This window comes from Phacochoerus africanus, chromosome 9, assembly GCF_016906955.1.
Source record: "Phacochoerus africanus isolate WHEZ1 chromosome 9, ROS_Pafr_v1, whole genome shotgun sequence".
Taxonomy (NCBI): Eukaryota; Metazoa; Chordata; class Mammalia; order Artiodactyla; family Suidae; genus Phacochoerus; species Phacochoerus africanus.
This window is the reverse complement of record NC_062552.1, coordinates 70,962,733-70,986,626: the sequence shown is the minus strand read 5'-3', so window position 1 is coordinate 70,986,626 and position 23,894 is coordinate 70,962,733. Positions and strand designations below refer to the sequence as shown.

General features: G+C 35.9%; 1 protein-coding gene across 1 annotated transcript in view; it reads right to left on the bottom strand.

The window, feature by feature from the left end:
* PRKD1 (protein kinase D1) overlaps positions 1-23,894 on the bottom strand; it is a 326,828-nt gene that overhangs the window by 42,515 nt on the left and 260,419 nt on the right. Inside the window, 10 exon segments of the mRNA XM_047794955.1 lie at positions 2,574-2,680; positions 5,097-5,169; positions 7,276-7,328; positions 8,329-8,506; positions 8,508-8,609; positions 9,945-10,022; positions 11,567-11,690; positions 16,045-16,249; positions 22,329-22,406; positions 22,536-22,746. Coding sequence (XP_047650911.1) covers positions 2,574-2,680; positions 5,097-5,169; positions 7,276-7,328; positions 8,329-8,506; positions 8,508-8,609; positions 9,945-10,022; positions 11,567-11,690; positions 16,045-16,249; positions 22,329-22,406; positions 22,536-22,746 — 1,209 coding nt within the window.

The following is a 23,894-nucleotide window of genomic DNA, read 5'->3' as shown; positions in this document are numbered from 1 at the left end:
CAATTAAGGCTTTAAAAGGACAAATCACACATAATCCTTTTAAATTAACTAACCAATTAACCATCAATAGCAAAATAGAGTCTACACTTCTGCTACCTTTTTGGACATATGTATGTCATCTTGTGACAGGATGATGTTTCTGTACACATTCAATGAAACAAATGTTTGCTAAATACCTACTGTGTGCCGGGAACAATTTCTGGTGTTCTGGGATATTAGAAAACAAAACAACTGTATCTACCCTCCTGAGATGTATATATTCTAATGGAGGGGCTAGGGTTATGGATGGGGAGAAACCCAGAGCAAATATAGTAAGTGAAATTCTGTAATAAGCTAGAAGATGAAAAGTGCTGTGGAAGAAAGAGAACATAAATCAGAGTAATGGTACAGGGATAGGAATGAAGAGAGGGTTTGAGTGGACTATAGTTTTAAATAGGGTGTAAGAGTTGTGCTTATATAGTTGGTGATATTTGAGCAAAGACTCAAAGAAGGTGGATTTGAACTTCACTATCCCTGAACACTAAATCATAATCTTTCCTGAGGGGCAAAAAGGGTTTGAAGCTTTTTTTTTTCATTTATTTTTAGTTTGGGGAAATGATGGGTTCACTATTTTTGATAAACAAGTTTGAAACAAATGGCAATTTTTGATATAGTATGAACTCCTGAACTGCATATAATTAGGCCAAGGCTTAATAAGACTCATTGTACAGGTTCTGTAATTACAAATTCAACACATAAATAGGTTGCAAACATATGACTAAAAGTAAGCCTGAGTAATACAACTTAGAGGCTCCTGCTGGGAAAGACTTGTGTGCCTTTGTCCACACTGTATCCATCGAGCCTAGAATAGTGCTTTGCTCATGATATGTACTCAATAAATATGTTTGATGAAGAAAGTGAAGAATGGTTGGGTATAGTGGGGAGAGTGATAAGTGAGGAGGATTTTTGAGATTTCAGGCCATAATGTGAGACTTGTTCAAATTCTTCATATGCTCAAGGAGCAGAATTTGACTTTCAACCTGACCAAACTCTTTAGAAAACCACATTGTAATGATTTTTCTTTTTGCTAAATGTATGCTTATTACATCTGAGTTTTTGATTGTAGCTACTCTTTAGGAAAGGAGATGGGAGTCAGTTTATGCTCAAGTGTATTTTATTTTTCTACCTTACTATAGAGTCAGCAGCTGATAATGTGTTGAAAGACTCAGGAGAGCCAATTAAAGGGCTGTACACATAAAATCAGACCTTCCTCTGCAATGCAATGTAGAAAGACATAACCATGTTAACCATGAAATTCCCCTATGTCTGGAAAGGAAGGATAAGAGTCTTATCCTTGGGCCAACTCTGGCAAGCTGCAAAGCAATTCAGGATACCGTGTGAAGGGTGGAGACTGGGAAGACTGGTGCAGTGTAGAAGGATGTCATCTACTAAGTTTTCAGATGTCATCTGCCATTCAGTTTTACCAAGAGTAAAAAATAAGAATCTTTTTTTTGGGTAACTGATTAGCAAGTTCTAACCTATGCATCTATGAATTGTCATCTTAAGACCTGTGGTTATTTTCTTCCCCAAGAAAGCAGAGAATGCTGTGGTAGTTTTCTGTGTCACATCAGTCATTCAAAAGCACAAAAACGTCATCTTTAGAAATTAGGAGTCCCAGAAAAGTCTAATTCATTTTTTTTAATGTACAGCAGCAATTATTTTTGGTTGTCTATACTCACGAGCTCCTTTAGGGCAGAAATTTGTATCTTTTCCAACTTTTTTTTACTATATAAACTCAATAAATGGAAGTTACATGAAACAATAAATGAAGAAATGCAGCCTGGGCTTCTATTGCCAGCAATGCTCAAAGAAAACCATTCAATAAAACTATAAGTTAGAAATTAAGATCACCTTGAGAATTATGGAAGTTATATAATAATTGGCCTTCATCGATGCTCTAAACTGTCTAGACTGGATAGCTGGGTTGACCACATTTAACACATACCTGGTCCATTTTCTTTTGGACTGTAGAGAAGTTCCCATAAACATTTTGGTTTATAGAAATTATGTATACCGCATAGAACCTTTTATTAACAAGTTATGGCTTTAAGAAGGGACTGTCATTAATGAGAGAAGTTAAGGAACCTTCTCAATATTAAATGCGAGGCTTACAGTGAGACACCAAGATGATCTGATTCTCACACATACATTACTCCTTTACCTGATATGCTGACAGCTACATACTCAATTCATATAATTATCCCAGCATAAAGGAGGAATGTTTATGAAGGCAAGGTCATTGATAATGTAAAATAAAATGGTCTCAGCGTGTCCACTATGAGCAAATGCTGAAACACAGCCCATTTAGTATTAATGACACACTAAAACCTAGAATTAAGTACATAAAAAAGAACACCTGCTGCCCAGACTCAGGACAGTTACTACCCGGGCAGTACTTTGATGTTTGATCAGCCTTTTTGCTTACTTAAAAATGTTCCTAAATATCTCTTGCCACAGATATCTGGATAACTTTTCTTTGTTTTGCAGAAACTGAGGGATGTTTTACAAACCCCACATGAAAACCAAAAAAGTACCTGAAGAATTGCAACCTCATTACGAAGCTGGCTTTCTTGTTTTGTTGGAAATCTTAACTTGTCAATGATCTTAATAGCTACATCTCTTCCTGTTTTACGATGTTTTCCTTTAAAATAAAAAAGAGAAATGTGAGCATAGTCTTATTAAATATCATCTCTATTAAAAAATACCAGAATTTATAAGGACATTTTAGAATCATAAAAAATAATTCACTGAATAAATTATCATTTCTGATGAGTACTAACTTGTATCCATGAAGATTTCATATCTTAGCTCCATAATCAAATACGCACCATAAAATCATTCACAATTTAAGACAAAAAGAATTGGGACACTGAAAGCTATTCATGTGAACAGCCTGATATTTTCCTATAAAATATGTTTTAGAAACAGTATATTAAGTTACTTAATATTTTATATCACTGGCTAAAGCACTATCTTTAAGAAAGTACAATTTTATTAAAGTCCTGATAAACTAATGTATGTTATAATGGAAAGAATAAGTCTTGGCTTTCTTACTAGCTTTATGATATTGAGCAAATCACTTAACCTTTCTGAATTCCTTTTCACTGGTAGGACTGTTGTGAGAATTTGATGAAATAAGATATGTAAAAGTACACAGAGCGCCCAGGTAACTATACTTAATTAAAAATATTAGTCATCGTCATTGTTATCATCATCGTCATCCCCTTTCAGGCCCTTTACTTGTATTACATGTCATTTAATTCTATGGCAAAGCTTTCAGGGAATCATAGGTGCCCTCAAGCTCCTAATTTCTATACTATGAGGTTGTAGTAGGTATAGAACATGGAAGCGATAACTGAATTTAAAAATGGACCTAATTTCTCACTTTTTTGGTCACATGCAAACTAACTTGAAATTCCGTTGTTTCTACATTTCTATATATAAATCTAGGGTTCCTTCCCCCTACATCCCTCTTTCATTATTCCTTTCCAACTCCTTCCAGAATGTTTCCCTTCACTACTGACCAAGCTACTGTCTTGTTTTCACGTTCCCTACTTCCTTCACATCACTTTTTGACTCGCTGTGATCTCTATTCCAACTCCAAATATTCCAACATTTTACTACAACTTCTCTCTCCAAGGCTGCAGCCTGTCTCGATTTAATCTCTTCTGTAGCTGGTCTTATCACCTTATCCATTTGGGTCTAGTCTTAACTGCTCAGTTTTCCTTGTGGAGGTCTCCTCCCACGCCTGCTTCTTCACTGTTGGATGTTACCAATTATCTGGCACCTGCTGGTTCCCTCTAATCTCACTTCTTACCCATGTTTCACCAGCACACTATCTGCAGCTATGTATATTTATCATATTGTATATACCATTTTTTTTGGCTGCACCCACAGCATGTCAAAGTTCTCAGGTCAGGATCGAACTCACACCACAGCAGTGACCCAAGCCTCTGCAGTGACAATGTTGGATTCTTAATTCCCTGTACCACAAGGGAACTCCTTATATCTCATGATTTTTTGGCATGAAATCATTATACTAAGAATAATTCTCTGTGTAGGAATGGTCTCCCCTACTACATTGTTATTCTTTAACAAAAAGCACAATGGTTGATGATTCATTAATGGGTTTTATATTTAAAAAAAGAATCCCTTGTATATTTTATAAGCATCAATGTTATTTTGCAAAACAGACTAGAATTTCATTGGTTTTAAAGTAAAAAAACGCAATATTATACTATGATAAAATAACATTGAGTGAAACACTGTGATTATTTCAGAGCACCCCCACCTCACAAAAAAAAAGGATATTCCGTTATTGATTACATTAAGGAGCTGAAGTTATGATGTAATTTATAGGGCAGGTAAAACATTAATATTAAATCTTTCTTAAAGACTTGACAAATGCAATTGAATTGGCTAGAATCTAAAGCAGAAGTTATAACTAGATTCACCAAATAGCTTGACAATAAGAAAAAAGTAAAAATTTAGTATTTGATCCCAAAAATGTAAAAACGCAAACCTTAACAAAATGCAGAATGTTGTTAAAGATGTTAGAATTAAATAATTTTTTGTCTAGTTACCTGAATGGATTTCTATAGCATCCAGATCAAACAGGCTAAGGACGGTTTATGATTATAACTTCCTTGTTTCTATTTTGTTTAAATAAACCAATATTTAATAAGTATAGAGTTTGGCAATATTTAAGTAAAAGAAGTTTTTTAGGAGTAGACAAATTTCTTTTTCAAAACAGACATGTACTGATTTTTCATTTAGTGACTAGCTAAATGAAATTTCTAAAAATGTAAAACACATAGGAATGTATGTGTGTATGTGTGACTGGGTCACATTGCTGTATAGTAGAAAACTGACACAACACTGTAAACCAGCTATAATGGGAAAAAATAAAAATCATTAAATAAAAAAACAAAAATGTAAAACAGAGAGAGACACATATACAAACGTATAGTTCTTTTATATTTTTCTTGGAGATGATTAATTTTCTAAACATGTAGCTAAAACTTTAAATTTATAAAATAGTTAGTGAACTAACCTACCTCCATAAACAATTCCGAACTGCCCAGAACCCAGTACTTCATCAGGAAAAATCTGATAAACTGTGCTGATGTCCTACAGGTGCAAGACCAGTGAAAAACAAACAAGAATTGGAACAAAACATTAGTCCTAACAAACTCTATAATTTTATTAAATATATCATTAGTATTGATAAATATTTTAAACATAAACAATTACATTTTAAATGCTAGGTGACGTCTACAATATAATTATAATATTCAAAACCTACTCTTTAATGTAACATTGTAATATTTGAAAACTATTCTGTTCTTAAGTAGCAGAAATTTTCCAATGTTCAAATATGTTTTATTAGAGAGAAAAAAAGACTTAAAACTATGCAATGTCATTTATATACTTAATGTCAGTATTCCAAAAAGGGATTTGTTTATTGAGATGGTTAGTTATACATTTCATGTTAAATATGGATGGTTCCCAGTGAAATGCCTGTGTCCTAATTCTAACCATTTCATTCTTTATAGCTAGAATGGCGAGGCTGCTTCTTTATCTATCATCCACTCGAATCTAAACTGAATTAAAGGGGAAGGGGCTGAATTAGTGTGTGTGAGCCAGAGACACAACAAAAGGCTGATAATCCATGATAAAATTCTCACCTGTGAGGTAACCTAACTCATCCCCTTTCACCATTTCTGGAGGTAACAAGTTTCCCAGCATTTACTCTTTTCTCTTTGAAGTAATACTTGCTAAGTAAAGGATTCTGTTTTAGATGACTGTGTTTAGAGTCTGATTTGATGACCACACTCAGGAAAGAGCAATGCATTACTTTTTCAATTTAAGTATTCCCATTCCACCCTATGGAATTTTCTGCCTGTCCTCCACTCTTGCACTCCCTGAATTTTCAAGAATAAAAGTCCTTTTACAACAAATCCTACTCTCTGCATATTCAGTACATTCCTATTCTTTTCCTTTGTTTGTCCCCCTAGAAAACAACTACAAGTTTTTTTCTATTCTGGGACCACAGCAGAGTATCCAGGGTTCAGAGTTCAAGGTTGTCTGGAGATAAGAAAAATTAATTAATGCTATTCCAGAATCCTAAGTCCAAGCTACTACTCCATCTTTACTTGACAGCTCAATAGCTTTCCCAGAATTTTCATCCAAACTGAGTGGAAGAACCCCACAGGCATCTAGAATTTCCCAAGAGGCTTTTAGGTAGATCTGTATTCCCCAGAGTCTTCTCTGGCTGAGCAGGAGCATCAGGAACCTTCAGATCTTTAGAAATCTGTCTCGTGACTGGAATACATCTATTTCATTATGAAGTTTTCCTTATTCCCCCTCATTCATATTTGGTTTTCAGTTTACTTTATGCTAATTTAGCAAAGGTTGCAAAGGTATGCTTGGGATGAATACAGTTTCATGATGTTTATTCCTTAAAAAATAAACTCAGATCAGTATAAGTAAGGCTGAAAACATTTTCCTTTTGGTCATAGACACAGGAGGCAAAATAGAGGGAAAGATTTGAGTCACAGGATGAGGTAGGAAAGGCCTTATTACTTTAGAGCTATTTGCCACAGTGACAAGTATAACAAAAAAAGCAAGCATGTCACAGAGTGTAAATTATTTCACAATATGTCTGATCTATAATTTTAAAAAGTAAGCTGAAAGGATGGAGTTATGTGGCACAGTTGACTAAGGTGCTAGAATGTGGACCCATAAAATTTTATTTTTGCAGCTTTCTTATGTCTCCTTGATATGTACAAGTGATTGAAAGAGCATCTGCAACACCTTGTCATATGACAGCACTCCTGGGTAGCAATCAAGGAAGAAGAATAATGTTTAACCTACTGGTGCAACTCAAATAATATATTTTATTTTATCTGGTATTATACAACATCAACCATCAAATTCCAGTACCAAGATATGCAAACATGTGAAAAATCAGGCATCGCATTATAATTGCTTATCTGAGATGGAAAACAGATATTTAACACTCCACACTACAGAACATATTATAGAAAATAAAAGAATTCGTACAATGTAATATTTCTAAAATCTTATAGAAGAAAAATATCCAAATGGACCCTATTTTATTTTCTACAAAGCAGTCAAAAATTAAAATGTTAGATAAACAAAAACATATTTTATGATGCTCTTATTTTCCAATAAAGAATCACAGAATCAAGTTTTCTATTAGTAGGTACATACCACATTTTCTTGTATCTGGCAGTTGGAGACTGAAATGCTCACAGAAACATCTCCTGGAAATACATGTTAAGAAATACACAAGAGAAGTGAGAGAGGTAATAACAAAATAAGTAAACACATGCTTATTAATCAAGCTGCAGGGCTGTTTTAAAATCATAGCAATTAGATTTTTCTAGGAAAATATCTATTAGGATATTTCTTTCCTTTTACAATTACAGATTTACTCTGTACTTGGCTCTAAAAAATAATATTTTGTCACTTTAGAGTTCAGAGCTATAAAGACTGGTTTGCCATTTCATAACTTGACACAAGCTGAGACAATATACTGTCTCTAGGACCTGATTTCCTCACCTGTAAAACAGGCAAATCATTATCGTCCACCTGTTGGGGTTGTGTGGGGCATTCAGATAGAGATCTCACATAAAGTGCTCAGCATCCAAATAGGCATATGCATTCTATTAATGTGTATACTGGCTGGAGAGATCAATTAAAATGTTTTGACATAACATCAGAAAACACACTGTGATATTAAACCAGAGGTTTTTCCAACAGGCTTCAGTATTAATAGCCATTATGAGATGTTTAAGTGATATTTTCACACAGATATGCCTCTATAATGTCTTTTAAAAATTCATCCTCAAGTACTTGACCCTGACTGCATTTTGGTAAAACAATGAACAGAGACTTCTTCCTGGGATAAAATGATCAAGGGTTCCCAAGTACTCTGTACTAGCATTCTGCCCAGAGTAACATGTTAGATGGTTTTGAGGACACATGGTTACTCAGGTATGCAAATGGCAAGACTGGCAACCCAGGTCAGGCTCAAGCTGACTAAGTTACTTCTTTCAATAGACCTAGGTTTCTGGTATTGCCTAGTACATTCAATTTACACTAATTTATTCAAATGCTTAATATAAAAAGAAAAATAAAATAGGATAATTTAATCAAAGAAATATCCTAATTATTTGGAGACCCTATGTTCTCCAATAAACTAAATCATCCTCGAAGAGGCTCTCTTTATCTGTTCTAAAGATAGAGAACTAGCAGACGCACTATGCAGGTTGGTTCCTGAACCCACGGAGGAGCCCTTGGGAATAACGGGCATGAGGGCATGCTGGATGGCCATCTCCCACATCCTGGCCACATCTGCACCAACGCCGCTGGTGAGGACGCTGCTATTTGGTGGTGGGCTGGAAGGATTGACCACATTTTCTCCCACATAATACACGACAGTTTGCTGTAGTGATCTCAAAACAGTGAGGATTGGCCCCACTAGGAATTAAAGCTGATGGTTTTGCTGGTTCCAGAGACAAAATTTCTGATAAAGGAATTTCCTGTGGAAGAAAGAGTGTGTTCAAAAGCAGTTTATCAAAAGTATGTACACTTTCAAATAAAATTCATGCCAGGGACAGGTGAGAAAGGACATTGCAATCAGCCATCATTTATATAAAATGCCTTTTATAAGACATAGAATATTATGAAGAAAAATTCAAAAATATCTTTGCCAGGGGGAACTTTATCGATTTCCTTTCTCCAGAAAAATTCCAGTGACTTTTTTTTATTATGTTCGTGTGGCAAGAATAAGTAGAAATAAGAACAATAAATTTGAACCTATATACAAATCAAAGACTTAAAATATAAATGACAATTTTTTCTAACTGTGAGGTAGAATCATAACCTTTTTGAAATGTATCTGAGTATGTACAGCTGTTTTAAAATTTCATCTATTCTTTAAGGCACTGAAAATGAATCAAGTAATCTGATTTGATAGATGTTAATATAACAATATAGCCACACAAATAGTTTTAGTGAGAGAAACCACAGCAAGTGAAGCAGTTGCTTTTAAGACAACTCTGATATTAAAAAAAAATTATATATTGTCCTCTAGAAGGTATAAAGTGACTAAGAAATAATAACATTGAAAACAAATTTTTAATTTAAGAGTTAATGAGGTTTCTTTTTACTGTTAGATCGGTAAAGTGGCTGTGGAGAATGACCCCAACTATGCCTGAGCCTGCATTAATCTTGAGGGGAAAGTATATACTGTTATCACCATGAATTTCTTTTGGAACCATGTTTTTCTGGGTGATACATCATGTGACATCTGTATTATTTCATGTAGAGAGACAGAATGAAAATAGCTGCCATTTTTTTTCCTAGAGGAAAGTAAACTTTATGAATATTGGCAATACATGGAGAAATCACACAATATTTCTTAACCTCAGTGATGCACTGCAAAGGCTATAGAGGCAAAAAACAAACAAAAACCAATCAACCAACCAATCAAAAAAAAAAAAAAAGCTGGATAGAGTGGATATCAGGAATTTACTTTTTGATAATCTTCTATCACCTTAACTTTTCTAGTTAAATCATACATCTCTGCTAAAATAGTAAATTAAGCTTCTTCTCCCCCTCTCCCGGTCCTACCATCCCATAGGGCCAGAAGCATTCCCAGGGAAAAGCAATCTGAAATTCACAGATGACTATCATGGAGTCCCAACCTGATTTCCTTCAAATCTGTAAACCATAGAGAAGGAAAAAATATATCTTGGAGCAAGCAATAAAGCAGTCATATCTGTTGGACTTTAATTTCAATTTCTGATACTCTACATTCCCATGAAAAGCAAGAGGAGGCATGAAACTTCAGTTGAGGAGAGGACCATCCTTACCTTGTAGTACCTGCTTCCTGTGTCATTTTGAAAGAGGGTAATACATTTGCTATCCAATCTCCAATAGTGCCGTTTCCGCTGAAACAGAAGTTTGATTCAGTATCATCTAAAAACTTAAAAAAAATACCTAAGATTGATAAAAATCAAAACATTTTCCCACTGGGGACGTAAGATTTGATGGTGGAAAGTGCATGGGCTTTGGACCAGGAAGACTCAATTTCAAGACTCTAGAAGGAGACTTTAGCAAGTGAGTGGTGAGTTTCTGTGCCTACATCAAAGAGCTGTACATAATAAAGGAGGTATCTTAGCGCCCAGAGCAGTGCCTGGCATTTAATGCACAGATGCTAAGTAAAAACACAATTTCTAAATGTATTCGATGGCTTATAGAGCTAAGGGTAGATTTGTAGCTGTAATTTTAAAAAAAGGCTGAATAGAAGACATAATATTTATGTATTTTTATTATTTTGGAACATAAGGTATGTCATGCTGATCCAGCCAGGTAGTCTGCCTTCCATTAAAGATGGAAAAATTCTGAATGTTACAGAAAAACTAAAGAATGGTGTGATGGATGGCAAGGTTGACTCCATAGCATTAACTTAACAAGATCAGGGTTTATGCATCAATAATTCCACTTAAGCTCACTACAGATCTAAATTTCAATGATTTGGTGATCAGGTTCTTGGGTGTCTGCATGTGTGTACATGTTTCTTCCTTTTAGATCAAAAAGCCCTAACACTATTCTTGGTCTCCTCTACAACCTATCTTAGACTAATCAAATACACTAAATATGCTTCAAATATTTTACAACATGTCTGGGAAGGACTGGATGGTATTGAGTCCTACAGTATGTCATGTAAATCTCTCTTCAGAAGAGAAGGATGAGATTATAAGTTGAGCAATTAGATTATAGGTGTCTACTTATCTACAGAAATTCTGGGAATGCTATAGCTAGGAGGTGATGGGCAATAACTACCACTAACTGAGAAAGAAACTTATCATCAAATGTCAATTAGTTCAACTGAAACATAGACTGAAATTTTTGTCTCTTACATACATGCACAACCTCACTCATCTACTATTAGGAAAATATGAGGCAGTGAACAACTCTGATTATATCAAAAAATTAAAATGTGCTGTCTTTTATCTAATAAAATACATGATTACCATATTTATGAAAAGATCAGTTTTTAAGTGAACATTTAAGGCTTTAAGAAGTATATAAGAGTTATCACTGTTTTTTTTTTTTTCTCCTCTAAAATGCAGGGCATTAAAAAGAAAACTCTGAATCGAAGAGGAGTATTCCAAAAGCACAGTTCATCATTTTCACGGCAGCTACAAAATGACAGGTAGACATTCAAGTTGTTTGGAAATCATCTCAAGTAACGGAGGTAAATGACTTTGTTTCCCTGAGATTGCTGCCTACACTTTCTTTTCTCACTCAGTTGTTTGTTCAACTACAATCGGATGCTCAGAGATTGTGAATATGCTCTCCTGATCTTGCGCCCTGCTGTGCGGAGGTTTGCTCCAGGTAACCCAGACATCCCATGGTCCTGACAGGACATCAGCAACTCCTTCAATTAATGCTTGCAGGACAAGAGAAAACTGCTTGCTGTGGGTCTTACCAGTGTGTCCTTGCTGGTGTAGTGGACCATCCATCCTTCTTTCATCACTGTGCTGCTTTTCCTCTTCGTGTGTTTGACAGACTGCACTACTCTCATGAGTGGGATATTGTTGCTTGTTGACGGACTTGAAAAGTCAAAATATTTTAAGAAAGAAATGTTTTTAGATACAGATTTTCTTTGCCTACATAAAAACTTATTTCAGCTATTTCAGAAAAAAAATTCATATCCCATTTTTTCATGAGAAGTATTGTCAGAGTACCATGGTTCAAAATCTGGAGATAGCTCTGAAGAGTGACAGGTACTTAATATGTACACCTTAACAAACCCCAAGCAGGATAAGCACCTCAGTTTTCAGGCTGAACTACACAATGCTCAAATTTGGGATAAATATTGGGTAGATTACTATCTTGTGTACTGAGGCTGCAGTACTCAGAATCCCATCTAAAAGCTTATTTGCTGGCTTACTTCAGATTCCAGGCATGATATTAATCATTTAGTGATAACATCAGTTAATATGAATTTTAGTCTCTGGATAATTTCACAAATATTAGAAGCTGCTGTTGAAACTGTCTTTTGAATAATTATGGAATTATGCCCATCCTTCATCTCCTTCTTTCTCTTTCCTTTCTATCTTTGTCTCTTCCTCTCTTCTTCCCTGCCCCCGACTACATGCTCCCACCTTTTCCTCCCACCACTTTTTATTCTAAAGATATACACACTTTCAAAAGACAGTTGACTAATATTTTCCAGTATTTAAAAATATCTCTCATGCCATTAAATGGGGAAAAATCCAATTATTTTATTGCTCCACCCTCGCGAACAATTTCAGTTTGTTAATGAATATGCCATTTGTAAAATGGACACAAAAGTTTGAATACATTTTATAATATAAATCAGAAGTGTGAAAACTACTTTTGTAAAAAAATGGGTAATAAATATTTTAGGCTTTGCAGAATACTTAACTCTGCCATTATAGTGCAGAGGCAGTTGTATCCATAGCCATGAACAGGCATGGCTATGTTCTAATACAACGTTATGACAAAATAGGCAGCAGCTTGATTTGGCCATAGTGTGCTGACCACTGATATTAAAAAATGGGGATCATCTAGGAATAAAAAGTACAGATAATGAGGTCACAAATATAAATTTCCACATACTTCTGAAATAAAAGCAAGAACAATAAGGTCCAGATATATGGGATTTGTAATAGGGGCCAGCTATGAAATAGATGGTGTCTGCTGAGGCAGCTCTCTGATCTTTGTATTTGCATATATTGAGCTTTGAATAAATACTAACAAGATAAATTTGTGGTCTGCAAATACATGTAACTTACATGCAAAAGAAAATGGGTCAAAGAACAAGGCAATTCCAGGAAAGGATGCAAACCACACTTCTCCAAAGGAATCTCAACCACCTAACTCCAAAGTTAGGAGTCTCCTCCAGATAAACAGTTATTCTATAACAAATTACAGCTATACCTCGGAGATACTGCAGGTTTGGTTCCAGACCACCAAAATTAAGGAAATACAGCAATAAAGTGAGTGTCATGAATTTTTTGTTACCCAGTACATATAAAAGCTATCATGGAGTTCCCATTGTGGCGCAGTGGTTAATGAATGCGACTGGGAATCAAGAGATTGTGGGTTTGATCCCTAGCCTTGCTCAGTGGGTTGGGGATCTGGTGTTGCCATGAGCTGTGGTGTAGGTCCCAGATGTGGCTCGGATCCCGCATTGCTGTGGCTCTGGCATAGACTGGAGGCTACAGCTCCGATTGGACCCCTAGCCTGGGAATCTCCATATGTCGCAAGAGCGGCCCAAGAAACGGCAAAAAGACAAAAAAAAAAAAAAAAGCTATCTTTACAATATACCGTAGTCTATTAGGTGTGCATTATGCTTAAAAAACAATGTATATACCTTAATTTAAAAATAGTTTATTGCTAAAACATTCTAACCATAATCTGAACCTTCAGTGAGATGTAATATTTTTGCTAGTGGAGAGCCTTACGCCTCATTGTTGATGGATGTTGATGGATCAGGACAGTGGGTTCCAAAGGCTGAGGAGGCTGTGGCAATTTCTTAAAATAGGACAACAATAAAGTGTGCCCCACTGATTGACTCTTCCTTTCATAAATGATTTCTCTGTCGCAGGCAATGCTGTTGGATAGCATTTTACCCGCAGAACTTCTTTCAAAACTGGAATCAGTCCTTTCAGACTCTGCCACTGCTTCATCAACTAAATTTATAAAATATTCTAAATCCTCTGTTGTCATTTCAACAATCTTCACAGCATCTTCTTCACCAAGAGTAGTTTCCATCTCCAGAAACCACTTTCTCTGCTCAACCTTTAAGGTTTTATCATGATATTGCAGCAATTCAGTCACATCTGCAGACTTCACTTCTACTTCTCATTCCCACCACATCTACAGTTAGTTCCTCTACTGAGGTCATGAATGCCTTTAAGTCATCCATAAGGTTTGGAAACAACTTCTTCCAAACTCCTGTTAATGATGATACTCTGCTCTCTTTCCATTAATCACGAATGTTCTTAATAGCATCTAGAATGATAAATCTATTTCAGAAGTTTTCAATTGACTTTAAGTAGATCCATTAGAAGAACTATCTATGGCAGTGATAACCTTATGAAATGTATCTAATATATCTCAAGTAATAAGACTTGAAAGTTGAAATTCCTCCTTGATCCATGGGTTGCAGAATGGATACTGTTAGCAGGTATGAAAACAACATGAGTCTCATCGTGCATCTCCATCAGAGCTATTGGGTGACCAGGTGCACTTTCAATCAGCAGTAGCATTTTGAAGGAAATCTTTTTTCTTTTCTTTCTTTCTTTCTTTTTTTTTTTTTTTGTCTTTTTGCCATTTCTTGGGCCGCTCTTGCGGCACATGGAGGTTCCCAGGCTAGGGGTTGAATTGGAGCTGCAGCCACAGGCCTACGCCAGAGCCACAGCAACGTGGGATCCGAGCCGCGTCTGCAGTCTACACCACAGCTCATGGCAACGCCGGATCCTTAACCCACTGAGCAAGGCCAGGGATCGAACCCGCAACCTCATGGTTCCTAGTCGGATTCGTTAACCACTGTACCACGACAGGAACTCCAAAAGAAACCTTTTTTCTAATCATTGTCTCAACAGTGGACTTAAAACATTTAGTAGACCATGTTGTAAAGAGATGTGTTGTCACCCAGGCTTTGTTGTTTCCTTTAGGGAGCATAGGCAAAGTAGATTCAGTGAAATTCTTAAAGGCCCTAAAATTTTCAGTATGGTAAATGAGCTTCAACTTAAAGTCTCCAGCTGCAGAGTCAGCCTACCCTTTGAAGCTTTGAAACCAGGCATCGATTTCTCTCTAGCTTTGAAAGTCGTAGAAGGTACCGTCTCCCAATATAAGGCTATTTTGTCTACACTGAAAATATGTTTCGTGTAGCCACCTTCATTCATTATCTTAGCTAGATCTTTCAGAAACCTGCTGTAGCTTCTACATCAGCACTCGATGCTTCCCTCTGCACTTTTACATTATGGACTGGCTTGTTCTCTTAAATCTTGTGAACCAATCTTTACTAGCTTCGAACTGCTGCAAGATTTCACCTCTCTCAGTCTTTAGAACATTGGTAAGAATTAGGACCTCGGTCTGAATTAGCCTTTGCCTTAAGGAAATGTGGCTGGTATGACCTTCTATCAAGACCACTGAAACTTTCTCCATCAGCAATGATGTTGTTTTGCTTTCTTATCATTTGCTTTCATATCATTTTTAATTCCATCAAGAACTTTTACTTTGCAACGACAACCCGGCTGATTGTTTGGCTCAAGAGGCCTAGCTTTTGGCCCATCTCAGCTTTTCACATGCCTTCCTCACTAAGCTTAATCATTTCCAGCTTTTGATTTAGAGTGAGAGACATGCGACTCTTTCTTTCACTTGAACACTTAGAGGCCATTGTAGGGTTATTTACTGGCCTGTTTCAACAGTCTTGTGTCCCAGGGAATAAGGAAGCTTGAGGAGATGGACAGAGACCAGAGACCGGGGAATGGGTGGTTGGTGGGACAATCACAACACACAGAGGATTTATCAATTAAGTTTACCACACCACTCGTGTGGTTCATGGTGCAAACAAATTATTTCAAAACAATTACATTAGTAACCTCAAAGATCACTAAATATAGGTCACCATAACAAATATAATAATAATGAAAAAGTTTGAAACATTTGAAGAATTACTAAAATGTGACACAGAGACACAAAATGAGCACATGCTATTGGAAAGATGCCACTGATAGACATCCCCTACCCAACATTGCCAAAAACCTTTAATTTGCAAAGCACAATAAGCAAAAAGCAATAAAACAAGGTATGCCTATAAACACACAAGTTAAATTTCTTCTATAATAAATTAAAATATTAAAGAGCTTTAAAAAGCAAATGCTATTTAGGGCTCCACTGTTGGACCAAGGCTGGTGGTACAACCCTCACCTGATGGTTCTGTTAGAGTCCTCATGGTCCAGGTCTGGATCCTGCATCTCCCCACTGTCGTTCTGGCACTCTGCCATCACCATCTCAGCATCTTGGACCAATGCCTCTTCCATGTCATCCATGAGCCCACTGTTTCTTTCACTGTCATTGTCATCACTCCCTTCTTCCATGACTACATCAGACTCTGCCCCAGGGCTAAGCAAATCTAAAAAAATTGTTTTTCACACATGAAGATAAGCCTGGAATTCTGGAGCCAGGACTTAAGAGAAAGTTAGGCAATCCTAAACAAATCAATTGGAAGCTGTAAAAAAAGTTACATGGCTAATTTTTTCTTTCACTTTGCTTTTTAATGTTAGTTCATAAAATTAAATTCATATCTGAATTTATGGGGGATGAATGCATAATTTTATAAGTAGATGTTTGTTTTTTGTGTCCCTAAGCCTAAAAACATGAAAAGTCATGGGGAGCCTTGGAAGGAAGCCAAGTGTGGGACAGAAACAAAGTGTTATTAGGAAGCAAAGTGATACCAGGCACCAGTGAAGAGGAAACTGATCTTATTTCAGTGGCACTTTCCTGGTGGGAAAAATAAATATGTGGGAGGATGAGGGAAACTTTCACATAAGGGCCACTGATTCTTGATATTCCATAACTTTTAAAATTATGGAGTCCAATACATAAAATTGGTTACATGAACAGCAGCTTTTAAATACCTAAGGTATTTGATATTTGAAGTAATATTAAATCCTGTCATTATATAATTGATGGTAATGTAGAAATTATAATTACTTAGGAATTCAAAGTACTTATTTTAAAATTAGAAAATAGATTGATTAGAAACCCTAGCCTGCTAGGTTTGAAAAATGGATATTTTACCAGATTTTTCTGACTGTAGGGGACAAGGCAATTTCAAATTGATCAACAAAACAAAAACTACACTGTTTCCCCTTAGTTTTAGTTATCAAGTACACACTGACATTTCCTGGGCCTGAACAGAATCAGTACCACATGCCACAGAAAGTGGGAAGATTGCCAAGTTTTCCATTTTGACAGTTAATTTATGCATCTCCAAGCCAGAAACTACTATGGGAATGTTTTCCTAGAGAATTTTCCCTTCTTCTTCCTCTAGAGAAGAAAGTTGGAGAACTCAGATAATCACTTATTCTTCAGGATTTTAGCAACAAAAATATTCAACCTGTTTCTCTAGTCTTCTATCATCAGTTTTCTTTCCAGAGAATCAGAAAACTGGTAACAGACTGAAAGTATAAAGCAATCTACAGTCTATAGGAAAAGTTAGCCTGGGACACTAAATCAAATATTTTAATCAGAACCCATTGGGAATACTACCATGGAAGAAAATGTAAGCTGTTCCTTTAGCACAGAGCATTTTTCTTAGGATTCCTTCAATGTTACTTTGTGCAGCTTTTCCCAAATGAAAATTCCCCAATACAAAAAAGGATATGTAGTTTTTAATTGGTTGAATTAAAGTTCTGTTTATTATTATTAAAGATATAAGTTTATAAGCACATACATAATGTGAATGGTAAATGGGTGGTGTAAGAAATGGGGAACCGAGGAGATGAGGTAAGATGGCGGAAGAGTAGGGGGACGTGCTCACCCTCTCCCACAAACACAACAAAAAAACACATCTACACATAAAACAACTTGCACAGAACAACAACTGAATGCTGGCAGAAGAACTTAAACTCCAAAAATGGCAAGAATCTCTTGACATAACTGGGTAAAACAAGAGAAAAGAGGAGAGAGAGAGAAGGGGAATCAGGACTGGACTGCTGCCTATACGAAACTCACCTTAGGACAAAGCACACATATATATTGAAAGTGATGGAGTGGGAAAAGATATTTCATGTCAATGGAAAAGACAAGAAAGCAGGAGTTGCAATACTTATATCAGACAAAATAGACTTTAAAATGAAGGCCATAAAGAAAGACAAAGAAGGACACTATTTAATGGTTAAAGGATCCATTCAAGAAGAGGATACTACAATCATCAACATATATGCCCCAAATATAGGAGCAACCAGATACATAGACAAATATTAATGGACATAAAAGGAGAAATTGATGGGAATACAATCATAGTAGGAGACTTTAACACCCCATTCACATCAATGGACAGATCCTCTAGACAGAAAATCAATAAAGCAACAGAGAGCCTAAAGGAAACAACAGAAAATTTAGACTTAATTGACATTTTCAGGACATTACATACAAAAGAAATCAGAATATACATATTTCTGAAGTGTGCATGGAACATTCTCAAGAATTGACCACATATTGGGGCACAAAGCTAACTTCAACAAATTTAAGAGTATAGAAATTATTTCAAGTATCTTCTCTGACCACAATCACATGAAACTAGAAATCAACCACAGGAAAAGAAATGAGAAAAAACTGATTACATGGAGACTAAACAACATGCTACTAAAAAACCAATGGGTCAATGAGGAAATCAAGAAAGATATTAAAAAATACCTCGAGACAAATGATAATGAAAACACAATCTCCCAAAATCTACGGGATGCCACAAAAGCAGTGCTCAGAGGGAAATTCATTGCAATACAGGACTTCAAAGATCTCCAAAAAAAAAAAGAAGAAGAAAGATCTTAAGTTGACAACTTAACCCACCACCGAAATGAATTAGAAAAAAGAACAAAAAGACCTAAAGTCAGCAAAAAGAAGGAAATCATAAAGGTCTAAGAGGAAATCAATAAAACAGAGATTCAAAAAACAATAGAAAAAAATCAATAAAACCAAAAGCTAGTTCTTTGAAAAGGTAAACAAAATTGGCAAACCTCTGGTTAGACTTACTAACAAGAGGAGAGAAAGAACCCAAATAAACAAAATAAGAAATGAAAAAGGAGAAATCTCAATGGATACCACAGAAATACAAAAAAACATGTGAGAATACTATGGACAATTATAGGCCAACAAATTCGAAAATCTGGAAGAAATGGACAACTTTCTAGAGACTTACAGCCTGCCAAAACTGAATCAAGAAGAAACAAATCAACTGAACAGGTCAATCACTAGAAATGAAATTAAATACGTGATAAAAACACTCCCTACAAATAAAAGTCCAGGACCAGATGGCTTCACAGTCGAATTCTACCATACAAAGAGGAACTTATAACCATCCTCCTTAAACTTTTTCAAAAGGTTGGAGAAGAAGGAACACTCCCAAAGACATTCTATGACACCACCAGCACCCTAATTCCAAAACCAGACAAAGATACCACCAAAAAAGAAAACTATCAGCCAACATTGTTGATGAATATAGATGCAAAAATTCTCAATAAAATTTTAGCCAACTGAATCCAACAACTTATCAAAAAAACCGTACACCATGACCAGGTGGGATCCAATCCAGGTTCAAAAGAATGGTTCAGCATATGCAAATCATCAATGTCATACACCACATTAACAAAAGAAAAGTAAAAAATCACATGATCATCTCAATAGATGCAGAAAAAGCATTTGACAAAGTCCACATTCCATTCATGATCAAAACTCTCACCAAAGTGGGTATAGACGGAACATTCCTTAACATAATCAAAGCCATTAATGACAAACCAGCAGCAAATATAATACACAATGGAGAAAAATTAAAAGCCTTCCCACTAAATTCTGGAACAAGACAGGGATGCCCATTCTCACCACTGCTGTTCAACATAGTTTTGGAAGTCCTAGCCACAGCAATCAGAAAAACAAAAGAAATAAAATAAAAAAAACAAAAGAAATAAAATGCATCCAAATAGGAAGATAAGAGATAAAACTGTCACTGTATGCACATGACATGATACTCTACATAGAAAACGCTAAGGATTCAACCCAAAAACTACTTGAACTGATCACCAATTCAGCAAAGTAGCAAGATATAAGATTAACATTCAGAAATCAGTCACATTTCTGTATACTAGCAATGAAATATTAGAAAAGGAATACAGACATACAATACCCTTTAAAACTGCACCCCAAAAAATCAAATAGCTGGGAATACTCCTGACCAAGGAGGTAAAGGACAAATATGCCAAGAAATATAAAAATCAAGGAAATTAAAGAGGATTCAAAGAAATGGAAAGATATTCTATGCTCATGGGATAGAAAAATTAATATCATAAAAATGGCCATATGACCCAGAGCAATCTACAGATTCAATGCAATCCCTATCAAATTACCCAGGACATTTTTCACAAATCTAGAACAAACAATCCAAAAGTTTATATAGAACTACAAAAGACCCAGAATTGCCAAAGCAATCCTAAGGAACACAAATCAAGCAGGAGGCATAACTCTCCCAGACTTCAGGCAATATTACAAAGCCACAGTAATTGAGACAGTGTGGTACTGGTACTAAAACAGACAGACAGACCAATGGAACCGAAGAGAGAACCTGGAAATAAACCCTGACACCTATGGGCAATTAATCTTTGACAAGGGAGGCAAGAACAGAAAATGGGAAAAAGAAAGTCTATTCAGCAAGCATTGCTGGGAAACCTGGACAGCTGCATGCACATCCATGAAACTAGAACACACCCTCACACCATGCACAAAGATAAACTCAAAATGGATTAAAGACTTAAATATAAGACACCATCAAACTCCTGGAAGAGAACATAGGCAAAACATTCTCTGACATCAACCTTACAAATATTTTCTCAGGTCAGTCTCCCAAAGCACAGAAATAACAGCAAGAATAAACCAATGGTACCTCATCAAACTGACAAGCTTTTGCACAGTAAAGGAAACCAAAAAGAAAACAAAAAGACAACTTACAGAATGGGAGAAAATAGTGTCAAATGATGCAACTAACAAGGGCTTAATCTCTAGAATATAGAAACAACTTATACAACTCAACAGCAAAAAAGCCAACAACCCAACGGAAAAATGAGCAAAAGACCTGAACAGACATTTTCCCAAGGAAGATGTACAGATGGCCAACAAGCACACAAGAAAAAATGTTCAGCATCACTGATTGTTAGAGAAATGCAAATCAAAACTACCATGAGATACCACCTCACACCAGTCAGAATGGCCATCATTAATAAGCCCACAAATATAAAATGCTGGAGGGGGTGTGAAGAAAAGGGAACCCTCCTGCACTGTTGGTGGGAATGTAAGCTGGCACAGCCACTATGGAGAACAGTATGGAGGTACCTTAGAAATCTATATATAGGACTACCATATGACCCAGCAATCCCACTCTTGAGCATATATCCAGACAAAACTTTCATATAAAAAGACACATGCACTGCATGTTCATTGCATCTCTATTCACAATAGCCAAGAGCTGAAAACAATCCAAATGTCCATAGACAGATGATTGGATTAGGAAGATGTGGTATATATACACAATGGGATACTACTTAGCCATAAAAAAGAACAAAATAATGCCATTTGCAGCAACATGCATGGAACTAGAGACTCATACTGAGTGAAATAAGTCAGAAAGAGAAAGATAAATACCATATGATATCACTCGTATCTGGTATCTAACATACAGCACAAATGAACCTTTCCACAGAAAAGAAAATCCCTGACTTGGAGAATAGACTTGTGGTTGCCCAGGGGAAGAGGGAGGGAGTGGAAGGGATTGGGATCTTGGGGTCAATGGATGCAAACTATTGATCATGGAATGGATTTACAATGAGATCCTGCTGTGTAGCACTGAGAAGTATGTCTAGATACTTACAAAGCAGCACGAGAATGGGAGAAAAAATTATGTATACATGTATGTGTAACTGGGTCCTCATGCTGTACAGTGGGGGAAAAAAGTGTGTTGGGCAAAATAAGAATAAAACATAAATTAAAAAAAAAAAAGAAAGTGGGTAACCATTCCTGGTGGGTCAATGTCTGTGATTCTTCCCTTCCTTGACTGAAATGGAAGAAAAGTTAATTTCTGTCTCAATGCTTGGAAGAAAATGAATGGAGGAAAAGCCTGAGAGCTGTAACTTATAGGCATTTCAACAGTTTCTACATTTCTGAATGAACTAGGATAGGTGTATAAAATAAGAGAGCTGGGGAAATTCTGGAAATCTGTATTTGTAGGATGAGGTGGCTCAACATGTAAAAATCAAGAAAATCTCTGGTATTTATCAGAACTCAATAATGGGTGGTTTTCTATAATACAGTAGAACAGAGGACTTTGGGCTGGGTCACAAGTATCTAATTAGAAAAAATTAAAAGGAACACAAATCCCACTAAGTCCTAACTAACACATACCCTAAGAGGGAAAAAGGCATAGTGACAGCTGACCTTTTACCTACCTCCATTAATGGTCACTTCGCCAAGGCAGTTGTTGGGTACTTTTGGTGCACAGCGTTTATGACAGTTGAATCTGCAATCTAATCATAATGATTTTAAAAGAAAATAAATCATAGTCAAGCATGCATCAGAAAGAGATGCTGTGGAAAGAATGGATGAGAATCAAACTTGGGCTGGTAACAAATATTTGGTGGCAAGGTCACCCTTACCTTTGCACTGCAGGCCCTGCCTGAAAAGCCCCTTGAGAAGCTTCTTGCAGTATTGGCACACGGTGGGCCGGGTGTAGGAGTGGATGACGAATGTGTGCGGCACTTTAACTTTGGACAGCAAGATCTTGTCCAGCTGGATGGGGCGTCCGATGTATGACTGGGAATTTGACCTTTTCTCTCGACCAATGAATGACTCTGATGGTGACTTTTGCTGTGTGTTTGAAAAAATGATGAAGGCCAATAAGAGGTAAGACAACTATCTGATTTACATATTTATGCATTTTAATTTTAATTTGATTTTGATTTTAGGGTGGCATATGGAGGTTCCCAGGCTAGGGGTAAAATAGGAGCTGCAGCTGCCAGCCTACGCCACAGCCACAGCAATGCAGGATCCAAGACACATCTGTGACCTGCACCACAGCTTATGCCAATGCAGGATCCCTGACCCAGTGAGCAAGGCCAGGGATCAAGCCTGCATCCTCATGGATATTAGTCAGATTCATTTCCACTGCATTACAATGGGAACTCCTATGTACTTTTTAATTGAATTCTGTTTTACTATTGTATTTAGTGGCTTGATCATTCGGAATGCAGGAGAAATAAGAATTTATTTCCCCTTTACTTCTTATTTGAGTTACTTTGGTTTTATAGTCTGAATAGAAGAACCTGATTCCTAGGACTTTCAAATAATTTTAAGCTTTAAAATTTCATTAGCTTTAATATAGAATTATAAAGTTGAAAGCAAACCAAAAAATGGTGCTTAATCTCACTATTTATGTCACTGACATTTTTTAAAGTTTTACATGTAGAATATACAAGGAGTTTAGGAAAATAAAAAATGAAAAGTAAATTTCCCCAGTCTCCACAATATAGCACTTCATCTGAAAAGGGCCTACAGTTTCCATGGATTTCCTCAAAGAAAAAAAAATAATCTAAAATTATTCTTTAACCATATAAAAATAAAGGGTTATAACTACACTATCATTTATATATTTGAAAAACAGCGACTTGTACGAGACACACAAATATTAATATTCTGGTTATAATTATATCTCTGTACTCTTGTCTCTCATTTTGTAATTATTTAATAAGCTCAGTACATAGATTTAAAAAAAATAAATGAATTAAAATTAACTGTGTTTCCAATTTTTTGAACAATTTTATGGTATCTCCTGATATCATGGAAATGTACTTGGGAATCATCAGAAAAAATAATTAGAATAAAATATGAATTACTTTTTGATAGTTATTATATTTATATATCTCATTATGCTCCAATTCTTAGTAATTTTTGTGTTAGATGCCTTACAAGATAGGCCTTGTTATCTATAGTTTAGGCAACCAAGCTCATAAGTTTAA